The sequence below is a fragment of the Eubalaena glacialis genome, chromosome 10 (genome assembly GCF_028564815.1).
Source record: "Eubalaena glacialis isolate mEubGla1 chromosome 10, mEubGla1.1.hap2.+ XY, whole genome shotgun sequence".
In the NCBI taxonomy this organism is placed as follows: domain Eukaryota; kingdom Metazoa; phylum Chordata; class Mammalia; order Artiodactyla; family Balaenidae; genus Eubalaena; species Eubalaena glacialis.
Window position 1 is genome coordinate 107,364,897 of NC_083725.1, and position 18,430 is coordinate 107,383,326.

The window sequence follows — 18,430 nt, forward strand, 5'->3', positions numbered from 1 at the left end:
GTATTAAGGGAGCTCTAGTGGGGACCAGGGCTGTGTGCAGAGCCTGGCCAGGGTGGGAGCGCCAGGCGCCCTGGGCGGTGGGCACGGAGAGGTCACAGGCTTGGACACTGCCAGAGTCAGTTTTATTAGGGCAGAGGGGACCAGGGGACTGAAGGGTTGAGGCACCCCCTGCCCTTCCCCACACCCCAATTGTGGAATGTCTGTCAGCCCCAACTGTAGAAATAAATTTTCTGCCAGGTAGGCAAGTAATCCATGAGTGGCCCTGCAATGACAGAGAGAGGAACAAATTCAGGGCTGAGGGCCAGACTCCAACCTGGCTCTGCTCTACCCGGGGCCCTTCTGAGCCACTGCTGCCCAAATACAGCTGCTCCCATCCACATGGCAGGAGCCCCCAACTCTCCCACCTCTTCCCCCAGCATTGGCAGTGATCTCTGTCCTCGTTTACAGACAAGGAGTTTCAGGCTCAGAGCAACCACACGGCTGTCCAGTTGTACATGCTGACGGCCCCAGCCCAGTGCCTCTCTGCTGAGGTGGGATCTCCAAACAGCCAGCAGGCTTCATTCCCGCCATACAGTCTCCACCCACAGAAGCCAGTCTCATATCACCCGAGAAGCTGTCACCCACCCAACCTGACCTCCCGGGCTCCCTCTCCCAACTGTGCCAAGAATCATACTACAAGGAGACAACGAGAAAACAGGGTGATGGGCCACACGTGAGATCCGACACACTCAATAATCATCACACCTCCGCCCCATGCTTACTTGTGACCAGGCCAATGCCTGGGACATGGTCTGCCAGCAGCTGGAGCAAAAAGAGGATCTTGGCCCTGCAAGAAAGGAGCAGGTTGAGTAGGCGGTATGGGTCCCTGCAAATGCAGGTGCTAAGAAGCCTCCACTGACTACCTGACTAAAGGCAGTGCATCTCCGAGGACAGAAAGTCACTCTGTGGATCAAGGACATCCTCTAGGACAGAAGGACGAGACCTCTGGTCCTGCCGTCCCCCAGCCACACGCCTGGAAAGCTCACACCTCAGCCCACAACTGGAAAGCAACCGGGCTCTAGACACTATATTGTGTGACAATAAAAAAAGGGGAAGGAAGATGCTCTCTTCCCAGCCTACACCCCAAAGGCCCCTCAGCACCCTGCTCCCTGTCCTCTGGGGAAACAAGAAATTTCTCTGACGGGTTTCTGGACCCTTCTCAGTCCGGGCCACTGCCCTAAGGGTGCTGGACTGGTAAGGTCAGCAGGAGACCGAGCCAAACTGGAGGTCTGCAGCCTGGGAAGCCACCTCTGCAATTACCGTCTCCCAACTCCTCAGTTTAATGAGATACTGGGGCTATAATGTTTCCTCTGTAGAGTGCAAGCAATCTGTAGGGGGGAGGTCATATGATCCAAATAAGTCTCCAGAATGTTTCCTCTAGAGGATGGAATAGGATTTGGCTTTAGTACCTTATGAGCTTCTAAACTTATCTGAAAATAGGAAGTGCCAGGCAGTTTTTTTCACTCAGGTGGTTATTAAACATGACCTAAGCTTACTTTCTACTCAGAAAATAAACAGAGGTTGTACGGACAGAACGTTAAGTACAATTGCAACTGAACACTCCAGACTTTAAGCAGCGTACTTGTTATGACCTGGACAGAGGGGGTCCCGGGAGCCTCCAGTCTGTCTCACAGCCCCAGTCGCTGTACAGGGACCCCTTGTCAAATCTCGGTCTGACCTCAGGAGAGGTCTTTGGGAGACTTGGCCCCGAGCCACCCCTGACTCGGCCCCAGCAGGCCTCTCTCTGTCTGGTTGTGGCTGGGAGCTCTGGACCCTCACAGGGGATGGAGTGAGGGCTGGGCAAGGCAGGGACAGGCCAGGAGAGAACACAGATGTGGAATCTGGCTCTGCCACTGGCTAGTGGCTCCGTTTCAGTTTCCCAACCTCTTTGAACCTCAAGCGTCTCCTGTGAGAAGTGGGGATAATTCCAACTACTTGACAGGACGATGGGCAAGTGAGCCAAGGATGTACTGATAGAAAGTTCACGCCCATGATCCCAGTGGCCCTGCCCTCAGTGAGCTGCCTACCAACAACAGCTTAAGCTGCACACAGGGCGGACGGCCCCGAGAAATCAGGGAGTGACCGCACCCAGAACAGCACATAGCGGGTGCTCAGTGAACCCAGATCAGGGAAGGAGGGGGGAAGGCAAGGCGTGAACAGGGGTGGGGCACCGTGACCCACTTCCCTCCCCTCTGCTTCGCCGAGGGTGGGCCCTGCCATTCTAGGGGCCGGATCCTTACTCAGAGAAGCGGTCGTAGAACGGGGAGCGCAGCAGGTAGTAGAGCAGCAAGATGGTCCGGCGCCGCAGCTCCAGCCGCTCCCTCCGGGTCAGGCCCTTCCTCTCGCTCAGGAGGCTCAGGCTGGGGGGAGGGGACAAGGTTAGGACCAGCAACAGGAGGAACAGGGACCCCTGCCTGCCCAGGTGAGGCCAGGCCTGCAGCACAAAGCCCGGCGGAGGGAATGGAGCCCCCAGGCAGGCCCAGGCTCACCTGGTCACATCCACGACACCAGACAGGAGCCAGGGTGTCCACGACCGCTGACCCCATAGGCCCAGGCTGAGCACTGACGGCCAAGGCGTCAAGGATGTCTCCAGCACGTGGCCCGCCCTGCCCACTCCTGTCTATCCCAACCCCACCCCAGGCCAAAGATACAGTGCAGCAGGGGCCGGGCAATATACAAGGACTCTGCGATGGTCTCCTGCAGCCCCAGCGGGGTGGGGGTGACGCTCAGCTCCTCGTGCTGCTGCTGCTGCCGTCCCTCCCGCTGCTGGGGGGCTCCCCAGTGCCTTGAGTGCAGAGACGGAGCTAGAACACAAGGGCAGCAGATGAGCAGCCAGGCCCAAGCCGGGGCGGGGCAGGGGGAGGGCAGGCAGTGATGAAAGCCAGGCCCTCAGGCCCATGCTGACCTCAGCACCGAGGTGCCTCATCCGGCTACATCCTACACTTACTGTTCTGGAGAGTTCGCACCACTCGGTTTGACCGCTTCCCCACATATGACTGCTCCCGGCTGCCAGGGCTGCTGTCACCATCTAGAAGGAACAGAAAAAACGTCTTACTGTCAGAGGGACATGTTTCCAGCAGAGCCTGCAAAGAATGTGCGTGCAGTGAACGCTTGTGGGCTAAGGGAAGAATGGATACGCTTGTACTAGAGCAGCAGCTAAGTCAAGGACACCACAGCAGACGCTGGGGCTGGGACCTGTCCACAGTGGGGAGCATTCTGCAGCCCTCCCCAGCCTGAGGAAAGGCCAGTAATCACCTGTGGCAGATGAGCCAGCCAAGAACCAAGGCTTCCCAAGCTCTGGAACAAGGCAGGGAAGACCCTTGGTCTATGGGCACCACAGCACCAAAGTGGCCATATTGGGACTTCCCTGGCAGTCCAGTGGTTAAGACCCTGCGCTTCCACTGCCAGGGGCGTGAGTCCAATCCCTGGTCAGGGAACGAAGATTCCGTGTGCTGCGCTGCACGGCCACACAAAAAACAAAAAAAACGAGGGGCTATATCTTCTCAGTGCTTTGCTTTCAACATGACCATGAAGAGAAAGGAAGAGAAACAAAGAACTGCTCCCACCCAAAGTCAGGGGAGTAAGGCCCAGAGGCCAACAGCTGATGGGCCCAAAGCCTTGAAGGGACAGATCTGCTGGGTACCCTGCCTCATGAGGCTGTGCTCTTGATACAGAACCAGGCCCAGAGACAAGACTGGCAAGACCCCTGCCTCCCACTGATGCTCTGTGCCCTCTTCTTGCAGCCCACAAAAAAGAATGAGAACTCTGACGTCAAAAGTCCTGAGTTTAAGATCTAATCCTGCCTCTGACCTCATCATTCTTTTTCTTCTCTAAAATACAGGGTGATGAAAACAAAATGAGTTGACGGGGATAGATGTGCTCCACAAATGAAAATGCCATATTCATTTTGGTCAGCTCTAAATCTACAGATCAGTCCCATGCCCCGTTTCACTCCAGAGGAGGGAAGCAGCTTACCCTGGGACTGTGCCTGGGTCTCCCTGTCCAGTGGAACGATGGGGGGTGAGGTCTGGAGGCCAGCCTTGAACCAGATCAGCAGGAACATCCGCAGTACAGCCCTGGGTTGGGAGTACGGCGAGGCTGGCGGGGGGAGGTGGCTAGCCAGCAGGGGTCAGGGTTGCTCTGCTGAACACCATCTGTACAGCTCAGGTACCCCCACCCAGGGCTGGCCCCCCACATTCCCAACATACTTGGCCAGCTGGATGAGGGCAACGACGAGCCAACGTCCCACTTCGCCCCACACCTTGGCAGCCCCCATCTCCATGAACACCTCCACGCACTCCAGCACGCTCAGCCATGTCAGCAGCTTTTGCTGGGACAGGGACTGCAAGAACCCCAGGCCAAGGGGTCAGGGGGCTCCCCCTAGTTTCAGCCCCTCCCCCTAGGGGACACCTCTGACAGAAGATGTGGATTTTCCTCCTTCCAAGACTAAGTGTGTAAGCCTGAGTTCTCCCGCTGGGAAAGGCTATTCTACCCTCTGAAACCCAGTCTCTTCACCTGATAAGGGCACCCTAACACCTGGACACTTCACCTAATGCGACGGCTTGAGGCTCAGATGGATGCAGCCTCGTCTCGTAACTCTATGAGATCATAACACGTGCTACACACAGGGGCTGGTGGTTACTATTTTGCTCCCGAGCCCCCATGCTTCCCATCCTCAGTTCCTGGCACAATTCTTACCACAGGTAACTTTCTTCGAAGCTCCTTCCGTAGGATCCCGTCATTGAGCAGCACGAGCAGGTTAGAGGCAGAGTACACTGAGAGGTAGAGTGTGGCCGTGAGAGGCTGGCTCTGTAGCCTCCACCCTCTCACCTTCTCCCTAGTGCGGCAGGGATCACCTGTCACCTGCTGTGCTCAGCCACCCTCACACTATGCGGAAACCAACATGTCTCCCCACCCACTTCCTCAGAACTCCACACTCCCCAAAATGATCTCTCAGGTGGGTGGCTGGAACAAGAAAGGATGGTTTGAACTCTATGACAAACCAGCTACTGCCCTGCTGGATAGCACTGGTCATCCAGCTGCCCAGAACTGCCCATCATGCTCCAAATAGACACAGATGTGCAGTCTCACCTCCTGGCCTTTGCTCTCTCTCTGCAGCCTGCCCCTGAAAGTTTGTTCCATCTCTACCTTTCAAAACCTAGCTCATCCTTTCAGAACCTGTACCTCCTGTACTCACTGGGTGAACACCACTGAGGCAGTTACAGTCTGGGGAGTCTGGAATCTGGGAGATCTGGGTTTGAATCCTGGTTCTGGGACCTTCAGTGGCTGTTCCTTAACCTCATTTAAACGTCTGTTCCCTTAACTGGACAATGAGGACCACAGCAGTACCCACCTCACATGACTGTAGAGAGGATTAAGTGGGCAAAAGCAGAAAGGGTGCTTCACTCAGCCTCCTGACCAGTCAAGGTCCCCAGACACGTCTCTCAACTATGGGGACATACATGGAAGACCTAGGATAGTGGACGCTGTACCCTTGTCTGATTCAGTCACAGAACAGGATGAGCTAACGGTAAGTCTGAAACGGGGTGGTCACCTCCCTGGAGAGCCCTCCCCCACCCTACCGCCCCCCACTCGCCCCAAAGCCCGGCTCACCCAGCTCTGACAGCTCGTGCGAAGCGGCGAAACGACCTGGGGAGAAAGCACAGAAGGAGGCGTCGGTGAGAGTTTGCCTCACCCCGCGGCTTCGGGTCCCTGGACATTTCCGCCCTACGCCCTACGCCCGGGAACCTGGAAGGAACTTCTCAAACAGAGCGATCACTACCCTGACTCCGCAGGGAAGGTGGCCAGTGGGGTCAGAGGTCAGAGTCCCGAAGGGATGGGTCAAAGGTCAGGGTGGCACCTGCCAGCAGGTAACTGAGGCCCCGCACTGCCGTCTCCAGCTGGGCCGTGGCGGCCGGGTGACGAGTCACGTACTCCTGGTAGAGGAGGCCCAGGAGCCGCAGCTTCTCCATCCTGCCCTCGGGACCGACAGACCCACGGAACTACAGCGCGACTGGCTACGGCGCCCTGCTTCCTGCGCACTCCTTCCTGCTTCCGGTCTCAGGCCCGCCTCTGCGTTGCTTAACTTCCGCGGGCCAGAAGAATGGTGACTTGGAGGGCCATTGAAGCACTCTTCACCCCATTTCGTAAATCACCCCCCACCAGAGTAGCGTTAAGCAACTCCGGGCCTAATCTCGCCCTCCCTACTCCTTCAGGTCATTGGTTAACACACTCTGCGCCCCCAACCCCAACTGTCCTAACCGGCTCTTCCGCCTTCCGGGTTGGCTGCCCTTGCGCCTGCGCAGTTATAGCTCCAGGAACGCTCCCGCGTCAGTCTGAACAGTTCATTCTAGAGTGGAGACCAAAAGCCTAAAGTCTTTCCAATAGAACGCCGACAGGCTCGAACGGGAGGACTGGATTTTGAAGAGCTGAGAGGTAGCGCGCAGAAAGGAGCCTCCGTCAGACTTGGGGAGGTGCAGGGACAGCCTAAGGACAGTCGGACTGTGTGCAGGCGCGCGTTTGGCAAGTTGCCTTGTCTCCCGACCCCCACCAGAGGTAGTGCTGGGGAAACTGAGGCAGCGAGGAGTCCAGCCTCCCACGCACTCACGATCCCCTAGCCAGCACCGTTAGTGCCTCGGCTTCGGCCCCAGCACCCACAAGAACTGTGCCCCCCCCAAAAGCGCGCACCCGCAGTCCCATCTTCACAGAGAAAACCCTGGCCCGGGCTTCTGCTCTCGGCTCAGGGTGACCTTAATCAGGACTTTCCCTTCCTTGGGCCTCAGGTTTCCCCATCTGTAAAATGGTTAGAGGGCAGACTTGGCCCTTGAACTCGGGATCAACCTCAAAGCGCTTGTCGGCCCTCGGGTGCACCTTCCGGCTCTCAGTTGCTCCCCAAGAAATGGGGGCGTCTCCAAGGAATCTCTTCCAAAACGGGACAGCCTCCCCGAAAGGGGCGGCGGCGGGAGAGGAGCGGCCAGAGGTAGAGGGAACGGATGCTCTGGGGAGGCAGCCGCCGATTGGCTGTGGGCAAAGGGGCGGGGCATGGCTGAGGCCGCGGGGCTGCGCCGTTGGGGACAGGGACCGCAGGTTTATGGTACTCTGAGAATAGTACTGTACTACTTTGTTTTACCTAATCCGCTCCACCAGATACTATCTCCACAAGAGGAAAGGATCCGCTTAAGAACACCCAGTCAAGACTGGAATCCTGGTCTAGTCTGACCACAGAATCTAGGCATTTTAACACACCCACCAAGAAACCACAGGTCATCCTTGCACTCCCTCCTCCAAGCCTCTTCCCCAGCTTAGTTTTCTTCTATATCAGGTGGGGAATCGAATCGTAACTGCTCTCCCTACCCATGCCAAGCAATGAAGACTTAGCGCCTAAGGAGAGGCAAAGGTCCTGGAGAACAGAGGAGGTGGCCATGGGCATCATCTACACCATTTTCCACCACTTCCTGGGTGCCAGGTTCACTCACACTTGACTCCTCCTAGCAACCTGGCTAGGTTGGTGTGAACTACTTTTCACAGATGGGGAATAAAAGGCCCAAGGAGGGGAAAGGACTTGTCTCAGGTCACACAGCATGGCATGGCCAAACAGACCACAGTGAGAGTCTCCTGTGATAGGGCCCTGTCTCCTACTGTCCATGGCTCAGCAAGAGCAGCGACTGTTGAGGCCACTTGGTCATAAGTCAAGTTAGCAACTGGGATTAAGACCAGCGCTCAGGGCATTTAGTGTGGGGCTCTTTCTCCCTTCCTCCCTACATCTCATCATCTTAATGAACTTGTTCCCCAAACCTCATCAGTGGTACTCCTCTAGCCCCTCCATCTGCGGCTGCGGAGAGAATGAGGAAGGGGACTGTGCGGTTTCTTCGGCACTCCCAGGGCTGGTGGTCCTGTGCTTCTGGGGAGGAGAGAGGCATGGAAGACAGAGGGGCAGCCCCCCACCCCTCACACCCTTGGACAGAATATAAGGGACACTGGGGATGGAGCCTGTTTCTCTTCCCTCCCTCAGGACTGGGAAGGAAGGGATCATGAGCTCAGCCAGGCTGGCAGCAGCAGGGCTGCCTGAATTTCCTCTTCAGATCCTGTGCCTGATTAGGTCTCAGAGACAAAGAGTGGTCGTGTGTGCAGGAGGTTCCCAGGGCAAACCCGCCCTACTGGGCCCCTGCCTGGATTTGGTCACCTGGCTGGGCTTTGAAGGGCCTTTGGGCAGGTTGGACCTGATCCTGCCTCCTTCACTCTGCCCTGAACCACAGGGGAAGAGAGCTAGACCAGTCCAACAGGTCTAGCTCAGATGTGGACACTGAGGCTCAGAGAGGGGGCCTGACTAGTCTAATGTCACACAGCGAAGTCCTGGGCAGAGCTGGGTCTCAGGCCTAGAAGACCAGCACCCTTTCATATGCCCATGCCTATCTCCCTTTCCCCCTCCACACCCCAGAAGAATTTCTCAGAGGCCCAGCAAGCATCTCAGCACCTCAATGTCCCCTGAGTGGTAAGGCTGAGCAAGGGGTGGGGCCAGCACTGTGAATGACTACCGTCACTCTGCAGACCCAGCTCCCTCCACAAACTCCCTGGTCAGGCCCTCCCCTGTACCCTATCTGCTCTCTTACATTTAACCCCCGCAGTCTCTGTTGAGGGGCTTGGGGAGGGATTCACCCACACCCACCCCATCTCCAGGCTAGAGATGAGGATTAGGGGACTGGAGGCTCAAAGCTCCAGACGCATGGGTGGACCCTACATCCCCTCATGTCCTCTCAGTTCCCAGATGTATGAGGAGCCACATCAGTCTCCATGGTAACCACTGCCCCTGGCCTCCAAAGGCCCAAAGCCAGACCTTCCTTGCAGACTCCCCATTTCCCAGAGAAAGGCATCCTGGCCTCAGAGCAGGAGACTTGCGGGGAGGGGTCTCAGGCTGGGCTGCTCTGCCACAACTTCTTTTGGGGCTGGGGCCTCTCAGACCCTCACTTTTTATAGCTGGAAGCTGGGCTGAAGGACACAGCCTGAACCCCTTTCCAGGTCACAGTGAGGTCCAGTGAGTCCCCATCCATGTTCAGCACATACTTACAGGCCCTGGTTGGGTGCTGGGGTCCCAGTCCAGGGAGCAGCTACCTTCTAGGGGAGACATAGGCTATAAACAAGTCAATAAGGTCAACTTGTAAGGAGTGCTAGGAAAACAATATAAACCAAGGGATGTGGAAGGAGAGGCCTACCTTGTGAGAATCTGACAGAATCCAGGCAGGATTCTAGGGCAGGAAACCCTTATGAAGGAGCAGCACTGAAACTCTGTCTGCAGGGTAGAGCCGCAGGAGGGGCCAGAGGGCGTTCTAACAGGTCACTTCAGCTCTGCGGGGAGAATCATGCCTGTGTCACAGGACTGATGTGAGGGTTAATTGCAATGAGGCTGTGGAACCTCAGCAAAGGTCCTGGCACAGAAGCATACACGCTCAGTCAACCGTGGTTGTTTGTTCGCAGCCCAGAGCGTCCCCTAACCCCTCCAGGGCAGAAGGTCGGAGGGGAAAGGAAGAGATCCAGGCCGGGCGCCAGGCACATTCACGACGGTCTAGTGAAGGGTTGGGGATCCCCGGCCCTGCCCAGGAAGCCCAGGCCGCCTGAGTCAGTGAGGCCCCTCGCCAACTCCCGGGCAGGAGGCGACCTTCACAAGGCCGCTTTATGCTGCCAGGACACCTAGACTGAGTGGGGGTGGAGCAGACGGGGAGGAAAGCGGGGACTCCAAATGCTCCACTGCTCTCCTGAGCGAGTCTCGGCCGGCCCCGCCTCCCGCCCCCTGAGCAGGTGTCCGGACCCGTGAGGCCCGGCCTTCCAGCCCGCCCCCTCCCTCTTAACTCGGGCTACTCCTTTGATCCCGGGTCTGGGGATACGGCCCCTCCCGCAAGGGAAGGTTCGGGGGAGGAGATGGGGTTAGGGAAGAGGGGGATGGGCTCAGAGCAGGTAGTTGGGACAGGTCCTTCCTGGGTGGCTGCCCCCAAGCCCTCCAGCCATCCTGAGGGTTCCCGGGTTTCCTCCCCCGCTGTAGGGGTCCTCGTAAGCCCGGGCAGGGGCGGGGCGGGGCCTCTCTCTCCCCCCCACCCCGGGGAGGGGTCTCCCCGCCCCTTCGGATTCAGCCAAGCGGAGATGAAACCTGAACCCAGGTTGGGGGCGGGGCTGGCTCCCGCTCCGACCGGGCTGGCCTGCTCCTTCATCTCCCCTTTCCCTGCACCCGAGCCGTCTTCTGAGAGAGTAAGGTCGGGATCCCCAAGCCGCTGGAGCAGGTGAGGTGGCGACTCAGCGCGGGAGAGAAGATCGGGTGGCCGTCGGGCCCCACCGCCCAAGGCTGACTCTCCTCTCTCCCTCCCTGGTCCACAGGGCCCGCGATGGAGCCCACAGCCCGGGGTCGCGCCCCGCCGTGAGCACCCCCTGCCCACAGCCATGCTGCCCCGAGGGCGCCCCCGGGCGCTGGGGGCCGCAGCACTGCTGCTGCTGCTGCTTCTGATCGGTTTCCTCCTGTTCCGTGGGGACCTGGACTGTGAGCGCACCGAGCGGGAGGCGAGTGGGGGCGGGGCTGGCCCGGGATCCTTACCCAGGTCGCTAACGCCACGTGTGTCTCCAGACGAGCGGCCGCGGCCGCGGGGGACTGCTGCCTTCGACGGAGACCCGCCGGCAGACCCCGGGGGCCGCAACGGCTCGGATTGCATCCCGCCGCGGCCGCGACCGCCCAAGTGCGAGGTAGGTAGGTGCGCACGGCCCCTGGCGGCGGGAATCTCAGCGGCGCCGCGCCCCCAGCCCAGGGACCTGGACACCTGTGGGAATCCCAACACCTGGTGTGGGCTCTGGCACTGACCGGCCAGCTGGGGGCGCCTGGAGTTCGCACCTCCCCTTCTCCTGGCCTGGCTTCCCCATTTGTGAAATGAGGGGGTGTACTTCCACTCTGCGGAGTCCCCCTCGACACTCCTGCCTAGCTGTGATGCCGGGTGGGGCTACACTGCCCTGGGCCAGGTGAGCCCAACCATGTGCTTACCGTCGAGGGGAGGAGGAGGCTGCTGCCGACCTGGTGTCCCCTCCCAGCTCTTGCAGGTGGCTATCGTGTGTGCGGGTCATAACTCCAGCAGAGACGTCATCACCCTGGTGAAGTCCATGCTCTTCTACAGGTACAGCCAGCAGTGTCCCTCTCCTCCCCTGAAGGTGGTTGTAAGAATATCCGGAGCTGGGTACAGAAAAGCTCTTGGCAGAAGTTGGTGCTGCCACTTCTGAGCCCCTCGAAGGGTAGGGCTTCTCCCGTGTAGTTCCTTCTGGGGCCTTCAGCTTTCCTCCCTTGTCCTTCCTGAAGGAAAAATCCACTGCACCTCCACTTGGTGACTGACGCCGTGGCCAGGAACATCCTGGAGACGCTCTTTCACACATGGATGGTGCCTGCTGTCCGGATCAGCTTCTACAACGCTGATGAGCTCAAGGCAGGAGCCCTGGCCCTTCTGCACCCCTCCCCAGCCATACCCAGCCCCCTCCTTCCTCCCAGGGTTGTGGGGATCACGGGGAGAACAGGTTAGAGCTGCCTGGGACCTCCAGTCCCATCACAACTACTGAAGCTCAAATCCCTCACCCTCCTGGGGCCCATCCCTTCTTCCCCCTGTGTCACCTGAGTATGTTCTGGCACTCGTAGGCCCTTCTCTTGCAGGCTCATGCCCTGTCCTTCCACCCACAGCCCCAGGTCTCCTGGATACCCAACAAGCACTACTCTGGCCTCTATGGGCTAATGAAGCTAGTGCTGCCCAGCGCCCTGCCCCCTGACCTGGCCCGTGTCATTGTCCTGGACACAGATGTCACCTTTGCCTCCAACATTGCAGAGCTCTGGGCACTCTTTGCTCACTTTTCTGGTGAGAGGCCTGGGACCCCACCCCAGTCAGCCCCTTTCCCTGGCCCATGCAGGCCTCCCTGTGGCCTAGCCCTGAGCCGAGGTCCAGTGGCAGCCTCAGGCAGCTCCCTCGTGCCCTCCCCTCCCAGACAAACAAGTGATTGGTCTCGTGGAGAACCAGAGCGACTGGTACCTCGGCAACCTCTGGAGGAATCACAGGCCCTGGCCTGCCTTGGGCCGGGGATTTAACACAGGTGGGGACAGTGGGGGGGGTGGGGGGGAGAGGCAGGAGGGGCGGCCACTGGTCCTTGGGCCCCAGGGGCTGGTTAGGGCACAGAATGCTTGGAAGACCCCCCAGGAAGAACGGTTCTGTAGAAAGAACACTGGGAGAAGAGCCAGAAATCACAGTTCCAACCTTGTCTGTACATGCTGAATGACTATGGCCAAATCACTTGGTTCCTCTGAGCCTCAGTTTTCTCATCCATTAAATGGGGGTGACTTTACCAGCCCTGGGATCACCAAATTTGAGAAGATGGTTGTGGAGGTGCTCTGTAAGCTGTGCTTTGCCTCCCCTTCACCCCCAAGAGGATTAGTTGTTGATAGAGCTAGTACATGCTCACGTCTGAACAGTGAGAAAATACCAACATGTCACAAGAAAAGCATTCAAAAGACACTTTCTTGAGCCCTGGCTCCAGAAGTTGGTCATCCCAGGTGGGCATGACAACCTCTCCCCATGAGCAGGCGTGATCCTCCTGCGGCTGGACCGGCTCCGGCAGGCTGGCTGGGAGCAGATGTGGAAGCTGACAGCCACGCGGGAGCTTCTCACCCTGCCTGCCACCTCACTGGCTGACCAGGTCTGGGGGAGCTTTTGAGGGGGGTGGGGCAGGCTCTGGGCCGAGATGTGATGGCTGTCTCTGCCCAGGACATCTTCAATGCCATAATCAAGGAGCACCCGTGGCTGGTGCGGCCCCTGCCCTGCGTCTGGAACGTGCAACTGTCAGACCACACGCTGGCTGAGCGCTGCTACTCAGAGGCGTCTGACCTCAAGGTGAACGGGGCAGGGGGACCGAGTGGTGGTGATGGGCCCAGGATGGGGACTCCTGCTCCCTGCTCCCATCCCCCCCGCCGATGCCCTCCCTGGTCCCAGGTGATCCACTGGAACTCACCAAAGAAGCTTCGCGTGAAGAACAAGCATGTGGAATCCTTCCGCAACCTCTACCTGACCTTCCTGGAGTACGATGGGAACCTGCTGCGGAGAGAGCTCTTTGGGTGCCCCCGCCCGCCCCCTCCTGGGGCCGAGCAGGTGAGAGGGAGCCGCCTTTCCTTCCCTCGGGGAGGCTCTACCCCTCTGCTCTGGTGGGACCCGGCCTTGTCTGGGGCTTGTCCGCCTGCCCCACCCAGCCCGTCCTCCTCTCCCCCATCCCCTCAGTTGCAGCGGGCCCTGGCGCAACTGGACGAGGAGGACGCATGCTTTGAGTTCCGGCGGCAGCAGCTCACTGTGCACCGTGTGCACATCACCTTCCTGCCCCACAAGCCACCGCCCCCCCAGCCCCACGATGTCACCCTGGTGGCCCAGCTCTCCATGGACCGGTGAGGGTGCCGAGGGCAGCCCCAGGGAGCACGGTGTGGTCTGGGACTGGGGGTTTCGAGAGGAGGGTTCCACCTGGTGGAAGGAAGAGCTCTTACTGCCTGATGCTTGAGGAGTTCCAGGAGTTGGAGACACCGGAGATGGTGGAAGGAGCTTGGGCTTTGGGAATCATTCAGATGTCTGGAACTGCCCCTCCGTAGCTGTGGGACCATGGGCAAGGCTTAATATCTCTGGCCCTCAGTTTTCTCATCTGTCAAATGAGAAAGTACCCACCTTGTGGGGTAGTTGTGAAGATTAAATAAGAGCATGTCAAAAAAGCGCCTGGAAGGTGCTCAGCAAGTCACTTGAGGGGGTGTCTGTGGCAGCTAACGCGGGAGGTATCCCAGCCCTCCCTGGGCTGACCACTCCCCTCACCCCAGGCTGCAGATGCTGGAAGCCCTGTGCAGGCACTGGCCGGGCCCCATGAGCCTGGCCTTGTACCTGACAGACGCAGAGGCCCAGCAGTTTCTGCGTTTCGTGGAGACCTCGGAGGTGCTCTCCGCCCGGCAGGATGTGGCCTACCACGTGGTGTACCGTGAAGGTCCCCTCTACCCCATCAACCAGCTTCGCAACGTGGCCTTGGCCCAGGCCCTCACGCCTTACGTCTTCCTCAGTGACATTGACTTCCTGCCTGCCTACTCCCTCTACAACTACCTCAGGTAGGCCAGAGGAGGGAGAGGAATGGCATGTGAGTGGATGTGGACGGGGCGGGGGAGCACCCACAGGACCCTGGCGAGTGTGTCCCTGCTCCCTTCTGGGCTGTGGGTGGGGGCCATGTCGTTTCTCTGGGCTGCCTAGGAGAGTGACAGGCTGGGACCTGATCCCACAGCAGCTCCACGTGTGTCTAGTGGGCTTCAGGGTGAGCTGGCCCCTGAAGTCGGGTCCTCAACGAATAAAAGTAAGAGAACCACTGGGCCCAGTGCTGGAGGCAGAGCCTTCCTAGTTCTCTCCTGTTCATGGGTGCTCCATCCTCAGGGCCTCCATCAAGCAGCTGGAGCTGGGCAGCGGGCGGAAGGCAGCTCTGGTGGTGCCCGCATTTGAGACACTGCACTACCGCTTCAGCTTCCCCAGTTCCAAGGCCGAACTGCTGGCCTTGCTGGACGCTGGGTCTCTCCACACCTTCAGGTACGAGAGGTCACTGCCCTGCCCCGGGGTTCCCCACACTGATCCCCTCCAGCCGCGAGCTCCTAGCCTCAGCCTGGCTCCCCGCCCTATCCTGCCCCACAGGTACCATGAGTGGCCCCGGGGTCACGCGCCCACAGACTATGCCCACTGGCGAGAGGCTCAGGCCCCATACCACGTGCAGTGGGCAGCCGACTACGAGCCCTATGTGGTGGTGCCACGTGACTGCCCCCGCTACGACCCCCGCTTTGTGGGCTTCGGCTGGAACAAGGTGGCCCACGTCGTGGAGCTGGATGCACAGGTAAAGGGCACCTCGTTGTCTCCAGCCTTGATTTGAATACCTCCAGGCTCAGGGAGCTCACTATACCGCAGTGGGGCACACTGCACCATTAGGCAGCACTACTAGGCATTCCACCCCTCTGCAGAACTAAAGCCGTCTACCTTTGGCCCTGACTTTGGCTCTTAGCGGCTATCGAATAAATCTGCTCCCCATTCCCCAGAGCTGCCATCTCCCTCCAGCCCAGGCAACGACTGTCCGCGTGCCCCACCCCCCCAGGAATATGAGCTGCTGGTGCTGCCCGAGGCCTTCATCATCCACCTGCCGCACGCCCCAAGCCTGGACATCTCCCGCTTCCGCTCCAGCCCCACCTATCGTGACTGCCTCCAGGCCCTCAAGGACGAGTTCCACCAGGATCTGTCCCGCCACTACGGGGCAGCTGCCCTCAAATACCTCACTGCCCTGCAGCAGCCCCGAGGCCCCACCTGACCTCACACCTGCCCCCGGCACACTCCCTGCAGACACTGGAGCAACCTTGCTGCCGCCCCACCCTCCCTGCTATTTAAATTATTTATGGTCTCTGTGGGAAGGGCTGGGACGGGGCCTCCCTTTGCTGCTATCCTATGGCTGGGGTCTAGTGCTCCTCTGCCCCAGCTGGTTTGGGGCTGGTTCCTGCATCCTCACCTGTGACATCCCTTTTTCACAAGTAAAGTTTTTAACAGTTCCTTTTCATGTTCCTCTTGGTTTGAGGCATGAGGAAGTGAGCCTGGGGAGGTGCTGAATCTGGCATGGAGGCCGGGACTGGAGTGTGTCCTGTCTACCCTCCCCTGCCCCAAACCCAACACCATGAGTCTCAGAGACTTTATTTGGCTTTATTTAGTAAAATGTTAAAATAAATAAATACAAATTGATCAGCTGCTCTGTATCCCCCCCACCCCCTCAAAACAAAAATCAAACAAACAAAAACAAAAACTTTGAAGCACAAAACTCCAAATACAAGTTCTACCAAGACTGAAATCACAAAGGGCATGGACAAGAGACAGGTTGGGAGCTGGCTGGCTCTTTTCTGCTCAGAGCTTGCTGACCTCCGGCTGCCCGTCCTGTCCTGCCTGACTGCAGCTTACCCTGGGCTGAGGACCCAATGACACCGGAGAGAGGAGCAGGGGCCAGAGACTGCCGAGGGGACGGTGAAGTCCTCAGGGAAGAAGAGCCTTTGGGAGTGGGGAGTGAAGTGAATTTGTGAGCCCTGCTCTTCCTTTACAAGGGCTATTTTCAAGAGCTCCACCGGGGTCAGCTTCCTTCCCCTTTACTCTGGTGGGAAGGCCAAGAGGAATCTTCTCAGAGGCCACCCCCTCACTTCCTGGAAAGGAGCTGATACTGAAGACGGCTTGAAGTCAGGGTGAGAACGGGTCTCCTGTTTCCTGCCAAGGGTGCCCAGCTGGGGGGTGAGGTCCCCAGTCTTTTAGACAGAGCAAGGTTGCCTCCATCCAACAGAAGCCATGGAATCTGGAGAACCCAGGGCCTGGAAAATGTAGCTGGGCCACCATCCATCCTACTACCAAAGAGCCTTTTGCCCCTTGGGGTAAAAGCCTCCTAAATTAAGCCCTTTGGATAAATAAGAAAGACCAAACCCTAAAAGGGAGGGAAGGGAGGAAGCCACTTTTGAGCGTACTGTGTGAGTCGTGGGTGGCATGAGAGCACAAGGAGGCTCCGCTGGCCCCAAGAGAGTAAGTGTCAGAGATGGCTGGAGAGGCAGCTGCACACGTGGAGACTGAGGAGAGCTGGATACGTGGCCACCCTCACAGGAGAGGTGTGGGGCGAGCAACTGCTCCCATTCACACCACCTGTCGAGCCTGAGCCAAGCAGCAGCGGGGACAGAGGCGGGCCTGTCGGGAAACCGGGCACTCACATGGCGCCAGCTGGAGGCTGCCACGGCCACGTTACAGGCCCCACACAGGTAAGGCCCACGAGGGGCTGCCCCAAGCTTGGTCTCCCTGCCAGGCACGACCAGCAGGCTTGCGCCAAAAGGACCCAATAAGGAAGGAAGAAAGCAGAACTCTGGAGGAGCTCAGCAGCGCTGAGACAAGACCCAGCAGGCTCCGTGAAAGAAAAAGGACCTGCAGGCCACACTGGCAAGAACGTGAGCAGGGATGATGACAGCAACATGACCTCACCGTTTCCAGGGCACGTCACCTGAGCCACGGGATTGACAAGGGGCGTCCTGATCCAGGGCCCGGGGGGCAGCTCCTTCCCAGAGCCAGACCAGCCGCTCTCTGGCCTCTGAAGTGACTGCAGGCCAGCTGCTCTCAGGTGTGTCTGTCAGCAGCTACAATGGGGCACGGGGAAAAGCAGCAGAAGGGAAAGAGGGAGAGGGAGGGAGAGGCAGCTCCGGTGGGGCAGTCATGAATGTGTGTCTCAGGTGGTCACAGGGACCCCACAGGTCTGGCGGAACGGAGAGGGTCTTCTCTTGGCAGGACAGTGAAGGAGGAGGAGACTGGGTGACTAGGGCCCTTTCTTTGCAGTAAGGGGTGCTTGGGAATTTGAGTCCAGAATGCAGGTTCGGGGGCAGGGTTGCATTGTTAACTCCATACTAGCTGACTTGCACAACAGCTTATGTCTGAACTTGAGGAAGAATCCATACCCCAACCCTAGGCAAGGTCAGAGTGTGACTGCTCACAGCAGCTGGCAAAACCCTGGTCAATTCCTAGCCCTGCCTCCCACCCCCAAGAACCCCCAGGCAGCTCCTTTCTGAGCAAAGGCCTCTAGTGATCACAGTTTCCCACTGCTTTCAAGAGGATAGGTATTATGTGGCAACCTCCAGCCTCTGGGCCCAGACAAGTCAAATGGGAGGGCTCCAAGACAGGGCGTACAGCCCGCCTCTGGGCTCTGAACCTCTGCCAACTATTCCTCCAACTAGTCCAGGCATCTCCCAAAGCTCCCTGACTAGACATAGCACCTGGGTTTTTGCATGAGGAAAGGGAGCTCCTTTCTTTCCCCCTCAGGCAACCTTGCAGCCAGGTCCTGACTCTGAGGCCTGTACAGCCCCTCTTAATCCCCTCTTCTAACATCCCAGGAAGATGAACGGAAATGGTTGGTAGAGATGATACACGTTTTACCTAAGGAGTATTTCTCTGTTGCAATTGCTTTCAGGATCCATCTCTGTCTCTCTGGGCCTAACTAGGTGAGGGAGAAACTACTGGCCCCTTTTCCGCCCCTCCTAGGCTCTGGCCCTTAGGGGACGGGCTTGGGAGAGATGCTCTGGGAGTGCCGGGGCGGGGGGGAGGGGGGGTTGCGGGGGGGGGTGCAGAGCCCCCGCCTCCCTCCTGTGGCCAGATGTGCGCAATGGGCAAAAGGTCTCCAGCGGGAGCACACACTTGACAAAATTTATTTCCCACAAGGCAAGATGATAGAAATGGTCTGAGCCTTTCAGAACCCCGCTTTTCCCAAGAAGAAGACAGGCCAAGCCAAGGCAAGCACCGCGTTCTAGCCAAAGGTCACCCAGGAAGCTTGTGGGTGGGCA

The 18,430-nt window shown here is 58.6% G+C and overlaps 2 protein-coding genes across 8 annotated transcripts; one reads left to right on the forward strand and one right to left on the reverse strand.

Annotated features, from left to right (window-relative positions):
• Positions 1-100: 100 nt before the first annotated feature.
• PEX16 (peroxisomal biogenesis factor 16) lies at positions 101-6,329 on the reverse strand. Of its 3 annotated transcripts, none has more exons than XM_061201636.1 (11): positions 5,900-6,329; positions 5,653-5,688; positions 4,738-4,814; positions 4,248-4,381; positions 4,015-4,115; positions 2,987-3,067; positions 2,691-2,843; positions 2,529-2,601; positions 2,280-2,399; positions 762-826; positions 101-262 (listed from the first exon to the last, which is right to left on the reverse strand). In XM_061201636.1, exons 1-11 carry the CDS (start codon positions 6,009-6,011, stop codon positions 204-206), a joined length of 1,011 nt encoding a protein of 336 aa, XP_061057619.1. In that variant the 5' UTR covers positions 6,012-6,329; the 3' UTR covers positions 101-203. The 3 variants fall into 3 exon arrangements, with proteins under 3 accessions (XP_061057619.1, XP_061057618.1, XP_061057620.1); XM_061201635.1 differs by having other exon boundaries at positions 4,015-4,154; XM_061201637.1 differs by lacking the exon at positions 2,529-2,601 and having other exon boundaries at positions 2,717-2,843; positions 4,015-4,154.
• Positions 6,330-9,978: 3,649 nt separating this feature from the next.
• Positions 9,979-15,821, forward strand: LARGE2 (LARGE xylosyl- and glucuronyltransferase 2). 5 transcript variants are annotated; one of them, XM_061201640.1, is made up of 15 exons: positions 9,979-10,307; positions 10,402-10,561; positions 10,646-10,761; positions 11,101-11,183; positions 11,363-11,486; positions 11,735-11,906; positions 12,034-12,138; positions 12,626-12,738; positions 12,807-12,932; positions 13,032-13,187; positions 13,314-13,474; positions 13,892-14,170; positions 14,487-14,636; positions 14,739-14,934; positions 15,134-15,821. In XM_061201640.1, the coding sequence occupies exons 2-15, from the start codon at positions 10,465-10,467 to the stop codon at positions 15,689-15,691; spliced, it is 2,436 nt and encodes an 811-aa protein (XP_061057623.1). In that variant the 5' UTR covers positions 9,979-10,307; positions 10,402-10,464; the 3' UTR covers positions 15,692-15,821. The 5 variants fall into 5 exon arrangements, with proteins under 5 accessions (XP_061057623.1, XP_061057627.1, XP_061057624.1 ...); XM_061201644.1 differs by having other exon boundaries at positions 15,190-15,494; XM_061201641.1 differs by lacking the exon at positions 12,034-12,138.
• Positions 15,822-18,430: the final 2,609 nt, after the last annotated feature.